The sequence below is a fragment of the Perca flavescens genome, chromosome 12, assembly GCF_004354835.1.
Source record: "Perca flavescens isolate YP-PL-M2 chromosome 12, PFLA_1.0, whole genome shotgun sequence".
Taxonomy (NCBI): domain Eukaryota; kingdom Metazoa; phylum Chordata; class Actinopteri; order Perciformes; family Percidae; genus Perca; species Perca flavescens.
The window spans coordinates 3,808,828-3,825,404 of record NC_041342.1 but is presented as its reverse complement, the minus strand read 5'-3'; the positions used below and the strand labels follow the sequence as shown (position 1 = coordinate 3,825,404).

The 16,577-nt window shown below is 40.9% G+C and overlaps 1 protein-coding gene across 3 annotated transcripts in view; it reads right to left on the bottom strand.

Moving 5' to 3' along the window:
* gpc5c (glypican 5c) overlaps positions 1–13,050 on the bottom strand; it is a 113,648-nt gene extending 100,598 nt beyond the window's left edge. For 2 of the 3 annotated variants that reach the window (XM_028594152.1, XM_028594153.1), the window contains exon 1: positions 5,631–6,128. In XM_028594152.1, coding sequence (XP_028449953.1) covers positions 5,631–5,808 — 178 coding nt within the window. In that variant the 5' untranslated portion in view covers positions 5,809–6,128. Of the gene's footprint in view, positions 1–5,630; positions 6,129–12,877 lie in introns of those variants that run through there. The other variant, XM_028594154.1, reaches the window with a different exon arrangement.
* Between the last annotated feature and the right edge of the window lie 3,527 nt (positions 13,051–16,577).

Here is a 16,577-nt window from a genome sequence, read left to right as displayed (position 1 = left end):
GACCTCCCTGTACCTTGTAAATGTTCTTGTATGCATCACATAACTAGTACTTTTCAATAACCTTGTTGTGGAGTTTGTCTCCATGCTGTAGTTTTCGCCATGAAATAAACTATAAAATAAGTTGTTGGACCTTCCAGATAGTGGTGCATTTAACTCCAAACACCACAGCGTGATTCCTCACCGGTGATCTCTTTTAAACTATTACGCCCTTCTAAGGGCAGCCGACTGTGCCTGTGATGATTAAGGTACGTCATTGCTGTAAATACTTAAGCAATAACTATTTTTGTGAGATTACGCACTGGAAGACAGCTAACTGAGCTCTGAGGAGGTCACACAACCTGTGCCCACACTATAGATGCACTGGTTAAATAAATGTTTTTTATATGTTGAAAACTGGTGAGAACAGCTACATTGCACTGACAGAGATATAACATAGGAATGCAGAATATGACCCTTCTGTAGCAGCATTTGCTACTGTGATTTTATTTTACAAATTTCAGAAAATTCATCAGATTCCAAATAAAAACTCTAGGCTTAATATAGACTCCAATAGCTCAACAGGTCCTTTGTAATTAGTGCCCAATGTGCACACTACTCATTCTGCCTGGCTAAACTTTAACATACTCTGCTCTCCAGACTGGATGTCAACTCTGAATCCTAATTCCCTTAATCGTCCTCATGTGACAAATACCTCTGGAGTAATTTGCCATATTAAAGCCATGGCTCAGGGGTCTTGACTTGTTAGTCACAATCCCTTCAGCAACACCTCAGTGCTCTTCATTGCACAAGTCAGAACTCCTGAGTGGAGAAACTCTACCGCTGTATACTTGCCCTGCTAATTCATATGCCAATCTCAATACATGTATGAAGACACTACAGTAGCAAAGCCGAATACAGTAATATTGCTAAGAAGATGGTTAAATGATAACCATCCTTTTCAAACACACGTTCATAAAGTCCTGCACTCAGGAAATGATTTATATGCAGCTCACTCAATATGGTATGGAAATGTTGTTATGATTTGGAATGCATTGATGACCGGGAGGGTTGAGGTTTCCTGATGCTGCTGTTTTGATATTTTTCAGAGAACAAGAATAACTTTGTTAGAAAGTTGGCAATTAATGAAGTTATGAAGCTGCCTTAGGAAGCCAGTTCCCTTTGATGTACCCAGATCTGAACAGACAGGATATTTACTCAATACAGATTTGCTGTTTTGGATGGAGCGTGTTGAATGAAAACACATCTCAAAAGGGTCTCTGCAGCGTACCTGCATTTTTCAAAAACGCTGAAACTCAACTGGAATGTTTAGATTTCCCGGACCCCGAGCGGGAACTGCCTACGGTGATTGGTACACGGTCCAAAGCCACGCCACAGGGCAGAGGTTGGTCAGACAGAGCTCAAAGAGAGAAGTGGAAGGCTGGTGGGCAGATAGATGCAGAACTGACGAAGCAGCATCAAACTGGCAGAGTAATTATGTCAAAATTTAAAATAATTTGTTGAACACCAGCTCTACTCTCATGCACTATTTATACAGAGCGCAGGAAGGACAATCTTTTCTAAATGGTTATATTATTGGAGTGGTAGATGATATAGGCCTACTCAATAAAATTGCATCAGTCTCTACCACAGTAGCAAGCTAAGGTAAGGATGCACAGAATCAACTGAAACACAAGATAGACTTTGGCTGAAATCCAATAAGAGATCTTGTGTAGAGACCGACTCAGACAGAGTAATCAGCTTCAGACTGGGGGCAACACTGGTTAGGCTGGAGTGTTTGGGGTGGGCTGGAGAAAGAGCATCTGAGGTGCTTGTCAGTTCAATAATCTCTTTTTACTCAAAGACACTGTCAGAGATGGGTCTTTTTAACCACTAATGTTTTCTAATGGCTTTAGTTTTACAAAATACAATGTTCTTATGTGTATTCTATATAACATTGAAGTAGGTAGTTGAGAGACGGCCAGCAAAAGAAAACCCAGATGCCTTAAGGATTTTAAGTGTGTATGGAGTACAGTAGGTGTGCACCATGTGTATGCTCTGTCAGTGAGAAAGGCCAAGATAAAAAGAGAATCAAAAATAACCACAGCCAATCAAAGTGCAAGTTGAGCTTTGAGAGCTTGCCAAGGCTTTTGACGCTGTAACTGGTTAAGGATGTGGTGACATGTGATTACGCATTGTGTTCCCATTCCCTTGCTATAAACACATTTGATTTGGTAAGACACTTACTTTTTTTACTCTAAAATAGCTGTTAATGTCTCCGTAAATCAGAGAATGGCAGTATAGTAATTCGTGTGCTGTGTGTGGTATGTACACAATCAGATAAGCCCTGCTCAATCACATAGTTTTAACTGAGCTGGAAAATAGGTTGATCATATCTGTAGAATTAGTGTGTCTGTGAACGGCACTGCTAGCTGTCTGCTTTCCAAAAGATCTATCTCCAAAGGGCTATATCAGCACCCTGTGGTAATCTCAATATGGAGCATTTGGCTGTGTATCACAGCACCAAAGTGGTCATAACTCTTCAAAATAATCACAGGATAAGCAACTTCATGTCACTGATCTAAGTTCCCTTGATGCTGAATCTGGCATGGAGATAAAATCGCTCTTTATAAAATGTGGCCCAGGAAACAAACATTTATTGCCTGGAAAGCAAATAGTTTGGTCTGAAATAATTCAATTAAAGGACATACAGTAATTACTGGTCACTCAATAACACAGCTTCGGCACACAAATGCAATTAACTTTTTTTTAACTATAAATTATGAGTGCCCCTAAAGGTTAGAATAAATAACAGGAATAGTAGGAATCAATTCAGGCAGGAATTTGACTTGTAGTGTGAACTATGCTTACATTCAGCTATTGCTACATTCCAGTATTTGCCTACTTGCTTAAGTAAAGAACCCAAGTACTTCTTCCACCACCGCTTGCCAACATGATATTACATTGCTCTTGATTATCATAAGGCACTATCACTACATACTGCACTTCATGTTTTTGTTGGATACAATAATTAAAAAGAAAGACTTATTGCATAAAGGATCTGTACTGTAAAAAAGTGCAATTCATTTTATAAAAGGATCATATCCAATTGGCCGCCTCTAAACTTCCTTGCTGCCACACTCCTGGCGCTTAGTGAGAAATCAGTTCACCACACATGAATGAATTGCAGCACTGTATCCTAAAAGAAACATTGGACTGTGAAAAGTGCTGAAGTTTTGCCACTTCAAATTTCAACAGTTGCTTTTATTGGCATTTGATCTGAGACTTGAAGCAGAGTAGCATAATTGTGTACACACACACATATACACCAAATCTCCCACTCCAACACCCCCATCCACTGGTCAGCGCTTTGAAGACAAGATTTCACCTGACCCAAAACAACCTCTCTAGGACAAGTACAAATAAAAAGAAAAATAACATAGAAGCCCAACATGTACTGGTAAAGCTACAGCAATGTTTGATTAGCTGCAAAGGGAAAGGGACAGCGGAGACGTGGTGGAGTGTAAATGCACAGAAATGCAGTTTACCACACCTTATAAACAAACACAAATATTTATATCAATTAATAGTCCAGTCCAAAGAGCCGCAGTTTGTATCTGGATTATATCAGCCCCATTTTCCAAAAAAAAGTTAGAACTATAGATAGTGTGTGTGTGTGTGTGTCTCATAAATAAAATATAGAGACGGGAAAAGCAAAGTCATTAAAAGGAAAGTGCATTGAATACCCTTCACACCATACCGTTTGCATGCTGCTGTTTGCTTACTGTCAGGTAAAATGCCCATCAACAGCTATTATGCAGGCTGAGATACTCTTATGTAGCTTCTGCCAATGCACTGCAGTCTGTAAAAGCTTGTCACGCAAGCCTTGCTCAAGACTACTGATATCCTCAGAAGACCGAGTTCCTTCCGTTGTCTTTAGGACCTAACCCTAAACTACTGCTCGCAATGAAATTGACATCCTCTGTTGCTAGTAGTGACACCCGGCTAAACAAACATATCGAGTGGTTTGGATGCACCTCTAGGTATGTGTCCCACTCAGCTATCTATTGCTCTTCTCCCTGTTACAGCTTGCAGACTCAGACTGGGTGCTACTTAAGCTGCCACCAACCAGCATTGCTGCAAGAATTCTGGTCTGTAGTCATATATAGATAGCTGTACATCATCATCATCTACTGGTATTCTGAGTATTTGCCAGGGAAATGCACTTAAATCTTAGACATCCCAGGACTAACAGACTCACCATTAACGAAAAGAGATATATAGCAAAAATTAGAAGACTTCAAAAACTAGAGTAAAAACATAATGATAATAATTCACACTGAATAGACACAGTTTCTTGTGTTCAAATATAGGACTATTGAAATGGCCCCACATAGAAGAAACATGACATAATTAGTTTAAAGTGATGCTTGCAGAATAACTTTCAAGCTAACCTAGCATAGTTGAACCAAAGCCCAAACCCGCACAAAATGCATGTTGCCTCCAAAACATATTTGGACCCAATGTTTATTCTCATGAAATAACTTTTCCTCGGTGTGCAGGAGGAAAGCACATACCACAAAACCTTCAAGGCATTTGAAGCTGCTTTCAAACAGCGCTCTGACAAAAGAAAAAAAAAAAGAAATTGGGAACCATGTCAGCAGAGGTGCCAAAATACTCTATAGGCCAGTTGTGGGTATCTGGACAGTATATTTTAGTAAACTGCACCTCCAGAGGTCAAGGGCCTATGCCACCCCAAGTATTTAAAGACACATCAATTCAGTCCCTCTATTGTGGTCACAATACTGTAGCCTCTGTATCCACAGAGATTAAACCATACGAGACCTCCGCATCACACTATAATTGTTCTAGCTCAAACCCCCTGTCTCAGCAGCTTGTGAATGTGCTGGGCAACTCTCTGCACAAGGAACTTTTTAAATGATTGTTTAATCTAAACCAAACAGCCTGCTTGTATGCTAATCAGCTGGGTTGCCAGGGAAGCTGCAGATTGTGGAGACACATTACATAGGGCCTATAGTGACTTCAACTTGTAATATTACCAATATCAAACCAATATACAGATACAGAATGTTTTGAGGTGTTCAGAATGTGCAAAGATGGACCGATATGATGCCTTGAATTGAATGAAAATGGACTAACAAATATGTTAAGACACACTTCCGTTACTTTAAGATCATTTCAGATCATTCCAAATACTTTTTTAGAATACAAACACAGCATGAGCAATAGCATTCCCAATACACAACATCAGGCAGATTTGATGGTCAAACCCTTTAAGAAGGTCTCCTCAACTAACCTGACTAATATGAGGAGAAGGATATGACAAAAGTGAAGGCAGAAAGAAATATCTCCTGCTGCTGTCACTTGAGAGGGCTGACTTCGCTCAGTGTGTGTACCGGACCCACGTGTGCTTTTGACAGAAGCACAGAACAGTTAGAAGCACTGGGCATAAATGAAAGGCTTTTTCTTTTTTTTAAATGGAGGTGGTCATAACTATGTAACACATTTACACATGGAAGCCTATTTGCTGAAATCCAGTAGTTTAAGCTAAATGTGTGACCGACTCTATGATGTTTGCAGTGCGCTTTAGCCAAAGTGCTCCACACTATGAGGTGCCAAACCCACTGGCTCACCTGTGCCAGGTGTCTCCGGTACGCGGTGCAGCGGCCCGACCTGCCGCAGCTGGAAAGCGGTCCTCACTTCGTGACAGCTGTACGCGTCCGTGTCGATCACATTCGCCGCAAATACGACCGCTGACAAAATCCAAAAGGCTCCGCAAGAGTTTACGCGTGGGCATATTCCTCGGGACATTGCCGCATCTCACACCAGGTATCCGTGTGGATAGCCTCTCTGTAGCCTGGCTGCAAAACTGTGTGACAGTGTTGAAAAAAAATAGACGGCGCTCAGGTGGGCTACAACGAAGCGACAATGAGTTTAAACATCTGACAAACGTGTCCGTCTGATTTTCACATTATTGGTTGGGATGAGGTGGGAGCGCCTCACACAGCAGAGGTTTGGGGGTCTTCTCTTGGGCAGAGCCAGAGTGGTGTGGGCTGAAGCCAGTCTGTCCCGCGCTCAACACTTTGCAGTGGTCGGCTGTCTGCATGTCTGTTTCCTAAGCCTGGCGCACACTCCCCTCCCTTTCTGTTTACTTCAGCTAAGTGTCCCAAGTAAAAACCCTCACTGCAATATCCCTATAGGGACTTGCAGTGTAAGTACAGTCTAATAACATTTTAAATCCTTAAAACTAAACAATTGCCCGTGGTATTATTAAAAGAAAAAAAAAATGACAAATATTTATAAAGTCTAAGCCAAAAGTCTATCTTGTGTTTAATAAAATAAATATTTTACCCACAGCATTTGCATCATAATGTAACGTTTTGCTGCGATTTTTTGTGTCCCTATGTAGCGACTGTTATAATTGAATATTAAATACATCATATCAAAACCTCACCTTTCCCCTAAATGTTTTTTTTTTTTTTTTTGTTGGGAAATACAAACCATAATAAACATGGTGAGAGGGCACTAAGTTGCTATGTGGTTGTCCCTCTTTTTTTATTAATTACAATAATGAGTAAATATAAAATTGTAGGTCAATCTATTTTGTTCTCTTTAAGACAGAACATTGAATATGTGTATGGGGTAAAACAGGACAGATTTTGTTTAGTTTTCAGAGTATGGTGATGTTGAGTTGCAACAATTCTGTGCTCAATGTTGCTGAAGCTGTAGTGCAATACTTGGTATTTGATTCACATTAATGCCATCTACTGGCTGAAAATGTTTAGTAAAAAAAAGTAATTCTTTTCCAGAGTGATTTGATTGCCACAGTATTACCCGTCCGGTACACTCCTTGTAAGCTTTGCAGCCTTTGATGGCAAGTGTTATATATACACCGTCTGTTTATGGTGTATCACACAAGAAGTCTTGGAGAGTTATACTAATCAAAAGAAAAGATCAACCATTATAATGATGTGTTCTTCAGATGTGGTGATCAATATTTTTGATTAACTTAAGATTTAAAATGTAGGCAACAAACCCAGAGGAAGGGCATGGCCCTTGTGAGAATTCACACCTGCAGATTATGAGATGATAGCAGACATATTATCAACTATGTTAACCAGATACATCATTATAAAAATGTAATTGGCCTACACCGCAATTATTATTATTTTTTAAACAAATTGACAGTTTAAGTGTTTTGCTTTTATTTAGAAAGTGTGTCTCCACATTTCCAAATGTCACTTTACAGTGTACAGTTCCTTCTACACATTCTATGTTAAATACTACCCTCTGTTGGACAGACACGGTACTACATCAGTGGTCAGCTGTCAAATGTTACATGACAGACCTTTTTCACAGCAGACATTTTGACATAGAAGAAGCACAGTGGATTTATTAACATTAATGATGGCTGATTTCCACTTAGAGGAGGTCCTGGTACTGTGCATGCTGGCTCATTGGAAAAGCTTACTGGGACAGAACAGAGAACTGAGCGATTATTAAAAAGGTCCAATGTGTAGGAATTTCTCCCATCTAGTGTTGAGATCATATATCGCAATCAAGAAGACTCCTGTTTCTGAAATTTGGATTTTGAATACATGTGGTCCTCCATGTTTCCTTCTTCAAAACTAGCAGCATTAGCAGCAACTGTGAGTTTATCATGTGACAGCGAAAATGTGAAAGACGGAGCAGTAGGCCTATGTCTTGTATGTCCCTTACCATCTAACGTATTTCAAGATGGCGCATGAATATGGAGCATCCACCCCCAGTTCATGCAAATGCAAATGTAAAATTTCAAGCCAAAAGGAATACTTGGAATTGATGGTGGTAGTAAATATTCATGAAAAAGGACAAGTTTGTGAACGGGCAACACAGATTTTGATAATGAACAACTAAACACGTTGCACACTGGGCCTGTCAAGTTTTTTATTTCACCTGTGCTTCTTCTGCTATGGCATGATGTCAAAATGTCGGCTGTGAAAAAGGTCCATAGTCTACAAAGAATTGTGCAACCTATTTATTTATTTATTTTTTTTTACAAATGTGCTACAGAAATAAAGCATTAAGTTGTAATCAAGTTGTTTTGAGTTATTATATAATGGGATGGGGGCACGTTTATTGCCTGTTGTGGTTGGTTTGCAGGCCTGCTACAGTAGAGCTGTCCATTCCTACTGAACTACTGGGAACTGCTTGGACAAAGAACCACATATCACATAGCCTCTATAACACACAAACAGATGCTACAGTATAGGGCTGGGCGATATATCGATATAAAAAATATATCGATATATTTTTAAATGAGATATGGAATTAGACCATATCGCATATATCGATATAGTTCAAATGTGATCCTTGCTCCCATAGATATATACACAGATGTCGCCTTGAGGTTCTAAACATACGTCAAAACCGCCGCCATCTTGGAACAGGGGTCCGAAGCATTCAGATCAACGCTAAAGATGTTATTATTAAATTATGTTCGATAGAGGAAATGAAAAGAACAAACAGCAATGAATAACATTTAACAGGTGACAATGTGTTTTATGATTATGTATGCCGCCTTCGACCAGCAACCTGAGCTCCGGCGGCAGCGGGAGGCGGAGAGCTCCGTGGCCGGCCGCAGCGTCTCTTCCCCCGGGAAAAACACAGCTTTGCCTCGCTGCTGCGCCGGTCCCCGCTGATCCAGATCGGACCAGCCAAAGACAGAGTGGTGATCGGTAGGATCTTACACGTAGTCCAGGACGACCTGTATGTCGATATCGGCGGAAAGTTCCACTAAGTTTGCCGGCGGCAGGCGGACGGAGAGAAGCCACAGCGGGGCAGCAGAGACCGTCTGCGGCTGCAGGATCTGGAGCTCAGTGCTCGTTAAAATGACATGTAACGCATAAATACATACAGAAATAAATAGTGGAGGAATGAGCTTGGACATTTCAGTCTGTTTTAAACTTCACCTTGAAGCAGAAACTCTTAGTTCAGAAGGGTGAAGTTTCCGTTTGGACTCAGATCTGTGAACCGATCATAATAAATATTCTTTGTATTAACACATTAATTAGTTTCTTTGTTTTGTAGTCGATAGTTCATCTTTTAGTTTACTTAAGTGGAAGCAGTATCAAATGGAAGAATGGGACTATAAACCTAGGCTTACAGGCATGAGGCATTACATTTTGAACAAAGTAGATTATATTAATATCAAAAGCTTAATTGACCTTTGGAACGAATCACAAATATGGAGCTTTGATTTCAAAAAAGGTACTCCTGTTATACAGTATTTAGGTTTACATTTTATTGTTATTTGAACAGCTGAGCATTTAATCATGAACCAGGTGAAGAAACCGGTTTATTATTTATTTGATTTTGCAACTGTTTCTATGAAACTACTTGTGACATGTCATATTTGATTTTGGCTTTGACTGAACATTTGCTCTCACTTTGCGGAAAAAAATATCGGGATATATATCGTATATCGATATTCAGCCAAAATATATCGGGATATGACTTTTGGTCCATATCGCCCAGCCCTAAGGGGAAGCCATGTGTGTTAAGATCTAGCCCCTGCAGAGGGACCAAAGCATTCTGTCAAGATGTCTGTGTTGGTACCATATCCTCCCTGGCAACTTTGGAGGCACCAGCAGAACTGGCTCATTCTGCTTGTTTCATGTAGCGTCACTGAGTCGAAGGCCATTTTGGCCAGGTGTGCCAGAGCATCTTGACTCAACAGCTCATGAGCTGGTGGTAGACCTCCAAGGGGCATTTCATTAAATGATTCTGAAGCAAACAGGTCCACATCCGGCTGAATCTTTCCCAGATAATGTATACTAGTTTCAGACTCAGCCTCCACTTATCTAAAGGAAGCCTTCAGCAAAAGCTAAAGCACATTAAAAAGTGCCGAAGTTGCCTGCACCATGCTCTCAGATTTCCTTTCATTCCTGGAAGGCAAAAGGGTTCTAAATTAGTCTCAACACCTCAACATGTTTTGTATGAATATGATGGTGCCCAATGGACAAAGCAGTGGAGACCCGTTCCAAAACAAACTTTGTGACACCAACAGCCATTTCACTGAGCTGCTGGGAGGGCATGTCGAGGAAGGTGCTTGGAGGAGGTAACCAGAAGCCCTGCAGGACCTTTGGAACCACCTCCATCACCACATCTTCTGGGCCGAGCAGTTTGGAGCTGGGGGCCGACTGCAGCTGCTGTGTCAGGCTCCTGCCGTACTCCTGAGCCAAATTAACAAGCTTTTGGATGTTGAAAACAAGGAGTGGATGTCTTCTGGCGACTCAAGTGGCCTTCTGGCTTCAAACTCAATGTCTCTCATTTTCATGGTGTTGTTCACCTCCCACACCAGCATGAGAAGAGGCTTGGCGTCTTCATCACCAGCGTGCTCCAATTCAAACTCCCATAGCTGCACTCTCATTGTGTCTTTGCTTTGCTCTACCAGCAGGTCTGTCATATCTTCAACAGTCACCTTAGAGGGGGAAATCCTCTTTTCCCCTCTGAAGCCTCAAAAGTTCAATCACCAATGCAATATTGGTCTTGTAAGACTTCATATGCCAGCAGAGCTGCAAAGTGTGCTCATACAGTATATGGGCGTGTAGAACAACACAGTGATGGGTCTGTAGATGCCTCTGCTTCCTTCAATGACCTCCATTGACTGTGAGTGTTGTTGCTGTACATGCAGAACAGGCCGAAGTGCCAAAAATGACAATGATATTTTTTTTTTTCTAACAATAGACTGGAGAGTAGAGAGTACTCATGCACAGTTTATTCAACGGGCACAAATGAACAGTATGTGTAGAGGCTGAAGAGTGTGTTAAGAATGAAGAATGATTCTGATGGAGTCACCGGAATTGACTTTCTAGAACTCTTGTCTTCTAGAACTCTTATCTATGGCCTTGACCAACTGCCACTTTGGTCATCTGAAAGCCATGATGTCTCTCTCTCATGGGTTGGCCAAATTCTCTGGGCGGGCAAAGGAGGAGCACGATTCCAGATCGACCCATCTGAGCTTTCATTTTCTCAAAGGCAGAGCAGGATACTCAGGGCTGGGTTTACACCTATCACCATTTCTAGCCACTGGGGGACCATAGGCAGGCTGGGGGAACTCATAATAATGTTAAAAAACCTCATAAAGTGACATTTTCATGCCATGGGACCTTTAAATTTCTATACTGCAAAACCTTGTCATCAAACATTTTCACAGAAACTATGACAGTTATCAATTATTCTGAGGTCAACATGCTCAAACTCCAACAATAACATTGCTGTTTTCAATCATCAGCATTTACAAACCATGTTGGTGTTTTCTTTTGGAGGGGGAGGTGACAACAACAATATTAAATACACAGCATTACAGTATTATATGTTAATCTACAGGACCCCATCTCTCTAGGACATCTTGCAATTTATCTTGCAGGGGAAAATAATTTTTTTCCATCTCAATAATATCAATTGCCTCATTAATTAATCTTTGAAGGTCGTTGTATTGGACTGAGACCAGTTGTTTAATAATATTTTTTTGTTACCAAACAGATTGAAAAAAGGCTATTATTGTGGTGCTTGAAGATAATCATGCAGATGTTTGGGGCATTTTGCTCGTACACATCCACGCATTTTTGCACCATTAGTATTTCAGTTGTCCCTTTGTTAAAAATGTATAACCACCAAATCAAAGAAACACACATTTTTCTGTGAGTGTAGTTGATCAGTAGAAGTCAAAAGGTACCTCAGTCATTAAGCACATACATTGTTTGGCTTCAAAAAGGTTTTGTACCAAAGAGTATGGTAACAAAAAATATTTTTAAAAGGCACTGTTGTTTATTTCCAAGCTCTGTGTGTGTGTGTGTGTGTGTGTGTGTGTGTGTGTGTGTGTGTGGGGGGGGGTTTAGTTGTTGATAGTGAAGGAATTGGTCTCTCCCAACCCCATACCTCTGGATGAAGATGTTGAAGGATATGAGTCGGTTATTTTCAAATAAATGATGGAGTTGAGAGATTCCCTTTTTTTTTGCCAGGATGGAAAAACGACAGTTTTGTTTTGCTGCAGGAAGTCCAGATTATGCCAAAGTCGGGTGTATCTACATACACCCGGTTTTCCACCTGGCTGCCAGAGTTGATGAGATTGGAATAGTCTTGTAAAAGTCCAGTTTCTTGATTGACTGGCTTTAGGGGACTGTCTGCAAGATAATGATGTGATTGATGTGCACCAACAACACCAAAACAAATTCCTTGTATGTCTTAAAAAACGTACTTGGTTTTACATAATTGTTCTTCTAATTCTAGCCATGAATTGTTGTAATGTTGCCTTTGAGTGTTTAATGTTCGAAATAATTTGTTGCTCGGGGTGATGGGGAGTAGTGAAAAAAGATAATTAATCTGAAGTAGACTTTTCATTTTGATTGATGCGATGCGAGATTGAGTGGTCCAACGTTTACCGTAACAGTAACGTTAATGCCATTGGAGCTAAGGGGAAGAAATTAAGAATTTATATTATGGTATAAAGTGCAAGATACTTATGCTGGCACAGCAATTATGCCTTGGTTGTTCATTTAATATATTGTATTGACGTTGTACAACGGTTACACAGACCAGTGTAAACATAGCCAAGTAAGAAGAGCTAGCTAATGCCTCAAATTAACCTAAAAGAAAACGAGCTTTAGTGTATCTGGCACTCAGTGCCGTGTATTAAGATTACCTGAGAAAGGTCTGAACTGAAGTGTGCTGAATATACTGCTAGAACCCACAACGTGAGCCTACATGCCACGGTAACTAACGTCAGTCACTATAGCTAACGTTGCAGTTAGTCATGTTAGTTAGTTAGTTAGCTAGCTGCTACACCGTTTGTTGCCACTCGTTTATGCTAGCCTACTGTAAAGTGTTGCCAAATTACCTTAACATCCGAAATGAGTTGACTTGAGCGGGCATACGTTTCCTACAAAAAACGCTTGGCGTAACGTTACACTTGTGTCCAGTTAAAAAAAAAATGGAACTCAAAATACTAGTTTTAAACTTGGACAAGTCTACCAGAATCTGTGCCTTGCAAAGTTTTCCTTTATTTCTCTGAGTAAGACCTATCCCAGTTACAGACGTGTTGGGTTATTATGGGGAATTGCTCTTGAACATTTCTGTTTGGAATTAGAGGATTGTGATTGCTGATTCTAATTTTGCAACTAGTACATATTGGATCTATTTTAGGGAAAATAAAAACATACATATTTAATTAGCAACAGTGAGATCTTTCTTTCTACATTATACTCATCATACTATTTTGTTTACTACAGCAGCAGACACTGACTGAAATAGATGCACTAGTGTTGGTAAACTGGGTCAGCAGATGGCGCCAGCAACCCTTGTTTTCAGAATCCTCACTCAGCCACCCTTGATCCCATTTATTCAAGTTTTCTATACGAAGTACCATTAACAGTAAGTCATTATTTTTGTCTACAGCCAATATAAACCTTACCTTAATTTGATCTAAAATAATATCCTTTATCTCAAGTTAGTGGTTGCAGTACATCATCAGTTACCCCTAGCATCCTCACAGTCGTCACATAAAACATGACATATACTGAGCATCAATTTGTTATCCCAGAAGGACAAATCAGTCAGTAGACCTATATTAGTCCATAATCAGAAACCTCTCTGCATCCTCATGCTGACCTTCTTTTTACCATATGATCATGAACATAACTGTGGCAGTACTGATGCCAATTAAGCCCATCCAATCCTCTGACTAGGACTAAGGAAGGATGAAGTGGCTGCAGTAGTCTTGGCAGGGGATCCTTTATTCTGTGTCCTCATGCTGTGTCTGAGTCCAGTAGTTGGTAGACATCTCTGCGGGCTTTAGCCCATCAGTTCTGGCCGTCTAAACTGGGTATTTAAGGGGCTTACATGGGGTTAAACCCCCAAGATTGGAGCCCTCAACTGCCTGTTTGAGAGATTATGCTCTTCAGTCTCCCATTTTCACCTCTCTGTCTTGGTGGAACAGCAGGAAGTGTGGAGGCTGGTAGTTAGAGACATGCCTCAGCTTGACATCTCGGGAGGGAGGAAGTGGTGCTAAATGATTGGAGAAGCTTGATTAAGTAGAACATTACCACATGCTGTGCAGCCAAATTCTAAGGAACTTGTGGATAAGATTTTGGTAAAAATTAAAAAGTAATGGAGCACCTTGCATTCAGAAAATCCTAAATAGGGTATGCAGTAGTATGAGTAGTAGTGCAGACATTTACAGCACGTGCATGCATGAAACATGGAGTGGTCAAATGTCTGCAGAGTGCTGGTCAGAGCAAGAACCTTTTGCTCCATTTCTCTCAGATGGAGATGTGAGGAGTGAAAGTAAGCCGTGCTGCATCTTTAATGAGAGTCTGACATCTTTAGTGCTACTGTCTCACTTTCTGTCCTGCCAGTGCCTTCTTCATCCACACCTGCATGGCGCTCCCAGGGAGGACAGAAAACAGAGAATGCCACTAAGCCTCACAGACGCTTTCAAGAATCTGAATGCCACCCCACACTCTCCTTAGAAGCAGATACCATTTACAGTAGCACCATGTGTAGGTGCCAATCCCCCGACAGCAAGAAATCACACTTAAAAAAGCCTTGTGAAGCGGAGTCTGTGCCCTATTTATAATGACTCTATTTCCTCAGTGGCATTTAATTGATTGGTATAATGGTTTTCATAGACTCTTCATTAGCCTGTTACAGCATTGGATCAATACAACATCATTACATGCATGATTGAACCAAGTACCGGGCATCTGCTCCAGGTCACATTGCTTTGTATTTGTAAACAGTCATTAATGTCACAATGACCCACTACATACATGAACCAGCAAGGTCCTGTTACTTAGCCAATAACTTATATTTTTAAGACTGATTGGCTTAGTGCATGTTAACCATAGCTAACCATAAAAATGTATCAGGTGCATTTTGATCAGCTGCCATTCAAATTAGCTAAGAAACCAATCGTATATGCTTGAGACAGCCAAATTGGAGCAAAAATGTAATGTGTCGGCACCAGATATATTTCCCTGATGCTATGAGCTTTGGATTGTCACTAGAATGTGAGAAAGGCTTGGTTCTAGTTCTATATACATATATTCACAAGTACCAATTGGTCTATTGCAGCCCATGATTACAGCCCGGATAATACACACCAAATGTCTTACTTAGTATCATCCCACAATCTGTTCAATCAACTTGAATAAACATATGAAATACAAAAACAATGATTTCATTTTTAAACTCTAGCTAATTTGAATACAGTAAAACACGCTTTTAATAATGTATTCAGTGTGGATGCCTTTCTCTTTGTATGCAAGTCTTTATTTGTCTGTAAGCTTGTGTGAACTGAGAAGTTACAGGCATTGTATCTTATTTCACCCTCTATTCTTTCCCTGAGGGAGCATCCTCCACTGTTCACAAAACTAATTATTGTTGTGCAGATAGGTGGAAAAATTTGTTTAACCCATTCACCCCTGAGATTGCCTCACTTTCTGAGTTCGTTGAACTCTCATGGGTTCTAAATACTTCCTTTTGAGATTGAGATTGTACACATGGACCATGCACTGAGGTCAGACCGGGGCTCTTGTGTTTATATGCATGTGCATGGGTGCGTGTGCTGAGTTGATCTGGATAGAGTGACTTGCTTTGTGCGTGACCAGTCGACCACATCCCTCACAATGGGCAGAAAAAGGGGGTGACTACCTTTTGACAGAGCATTTTATCTTGGTGAGATCATAGCAATTTATGGCATGCGGCATGTTGTTATGAGAGGAGTGTTTAAACTGGGTGCAGAGCAATAGTGTGTAATTTCACCCTATTTTACCTTTCCTATCCTCACTCCAAAACAACTGCCTCTTTTGATAATCAAATGCAATCCAGCACAGTGGTTCATCCCAAGCCCTGCTGAACTCCCAGTGCGTTTTTGCTTTTTCATTTTTAACAACCCCATTATCCCCTTCTCTCCTCTAAACTGACCACCACATGTTTTTTAAAACTGTTTTTGGTGCCTCCAACCTCCTACTCCAGCACCTGCCCCCACCCTGCAAAGTGCGAGACAGAACCAGGGATAGAGGGAGGGTGAAAGTGAGGGGGAGAAGGGTGGGGGTTAAGAGAATTGGAGGGAAGGGTTGATGAAAACAACAGATCTCTGCTCCCTAATCCTTTTGTGTCGACGGTGTTAATCCACCCGAGCAAACCCAGACCCCCCCACCCACCTACACTGCTCACCCTTCCTCAACCCCTGCTTCTGCACCATATACCAGGCGCTCCCACCACATAAACAACCGACAGCACGACTGAATGCTCGTCCCCCAGACAGTCAGGCAGAAGTACACTGTCGCCCCCTGACAAACACGCAACTCAGGCTCAACTCTCTCCCTGCTTTCATCCTGTTCATCTTTGTGGCCACTGGGAACAAGTCTCCTTTTCTGGATTGCGTGCTTTGTTTGTCTATGCAAACATATTTTAATCTTGCATCAGCCTGTCAATGTGTGTGTGTGTGTGTGTGTGTGTGTGTGTGTGTGTGTGTGTGTATTGGAAATTGTTGTTTTCTCTTTTTTGTGTATTTTGCTTTCATGCGTTTGCTCCTC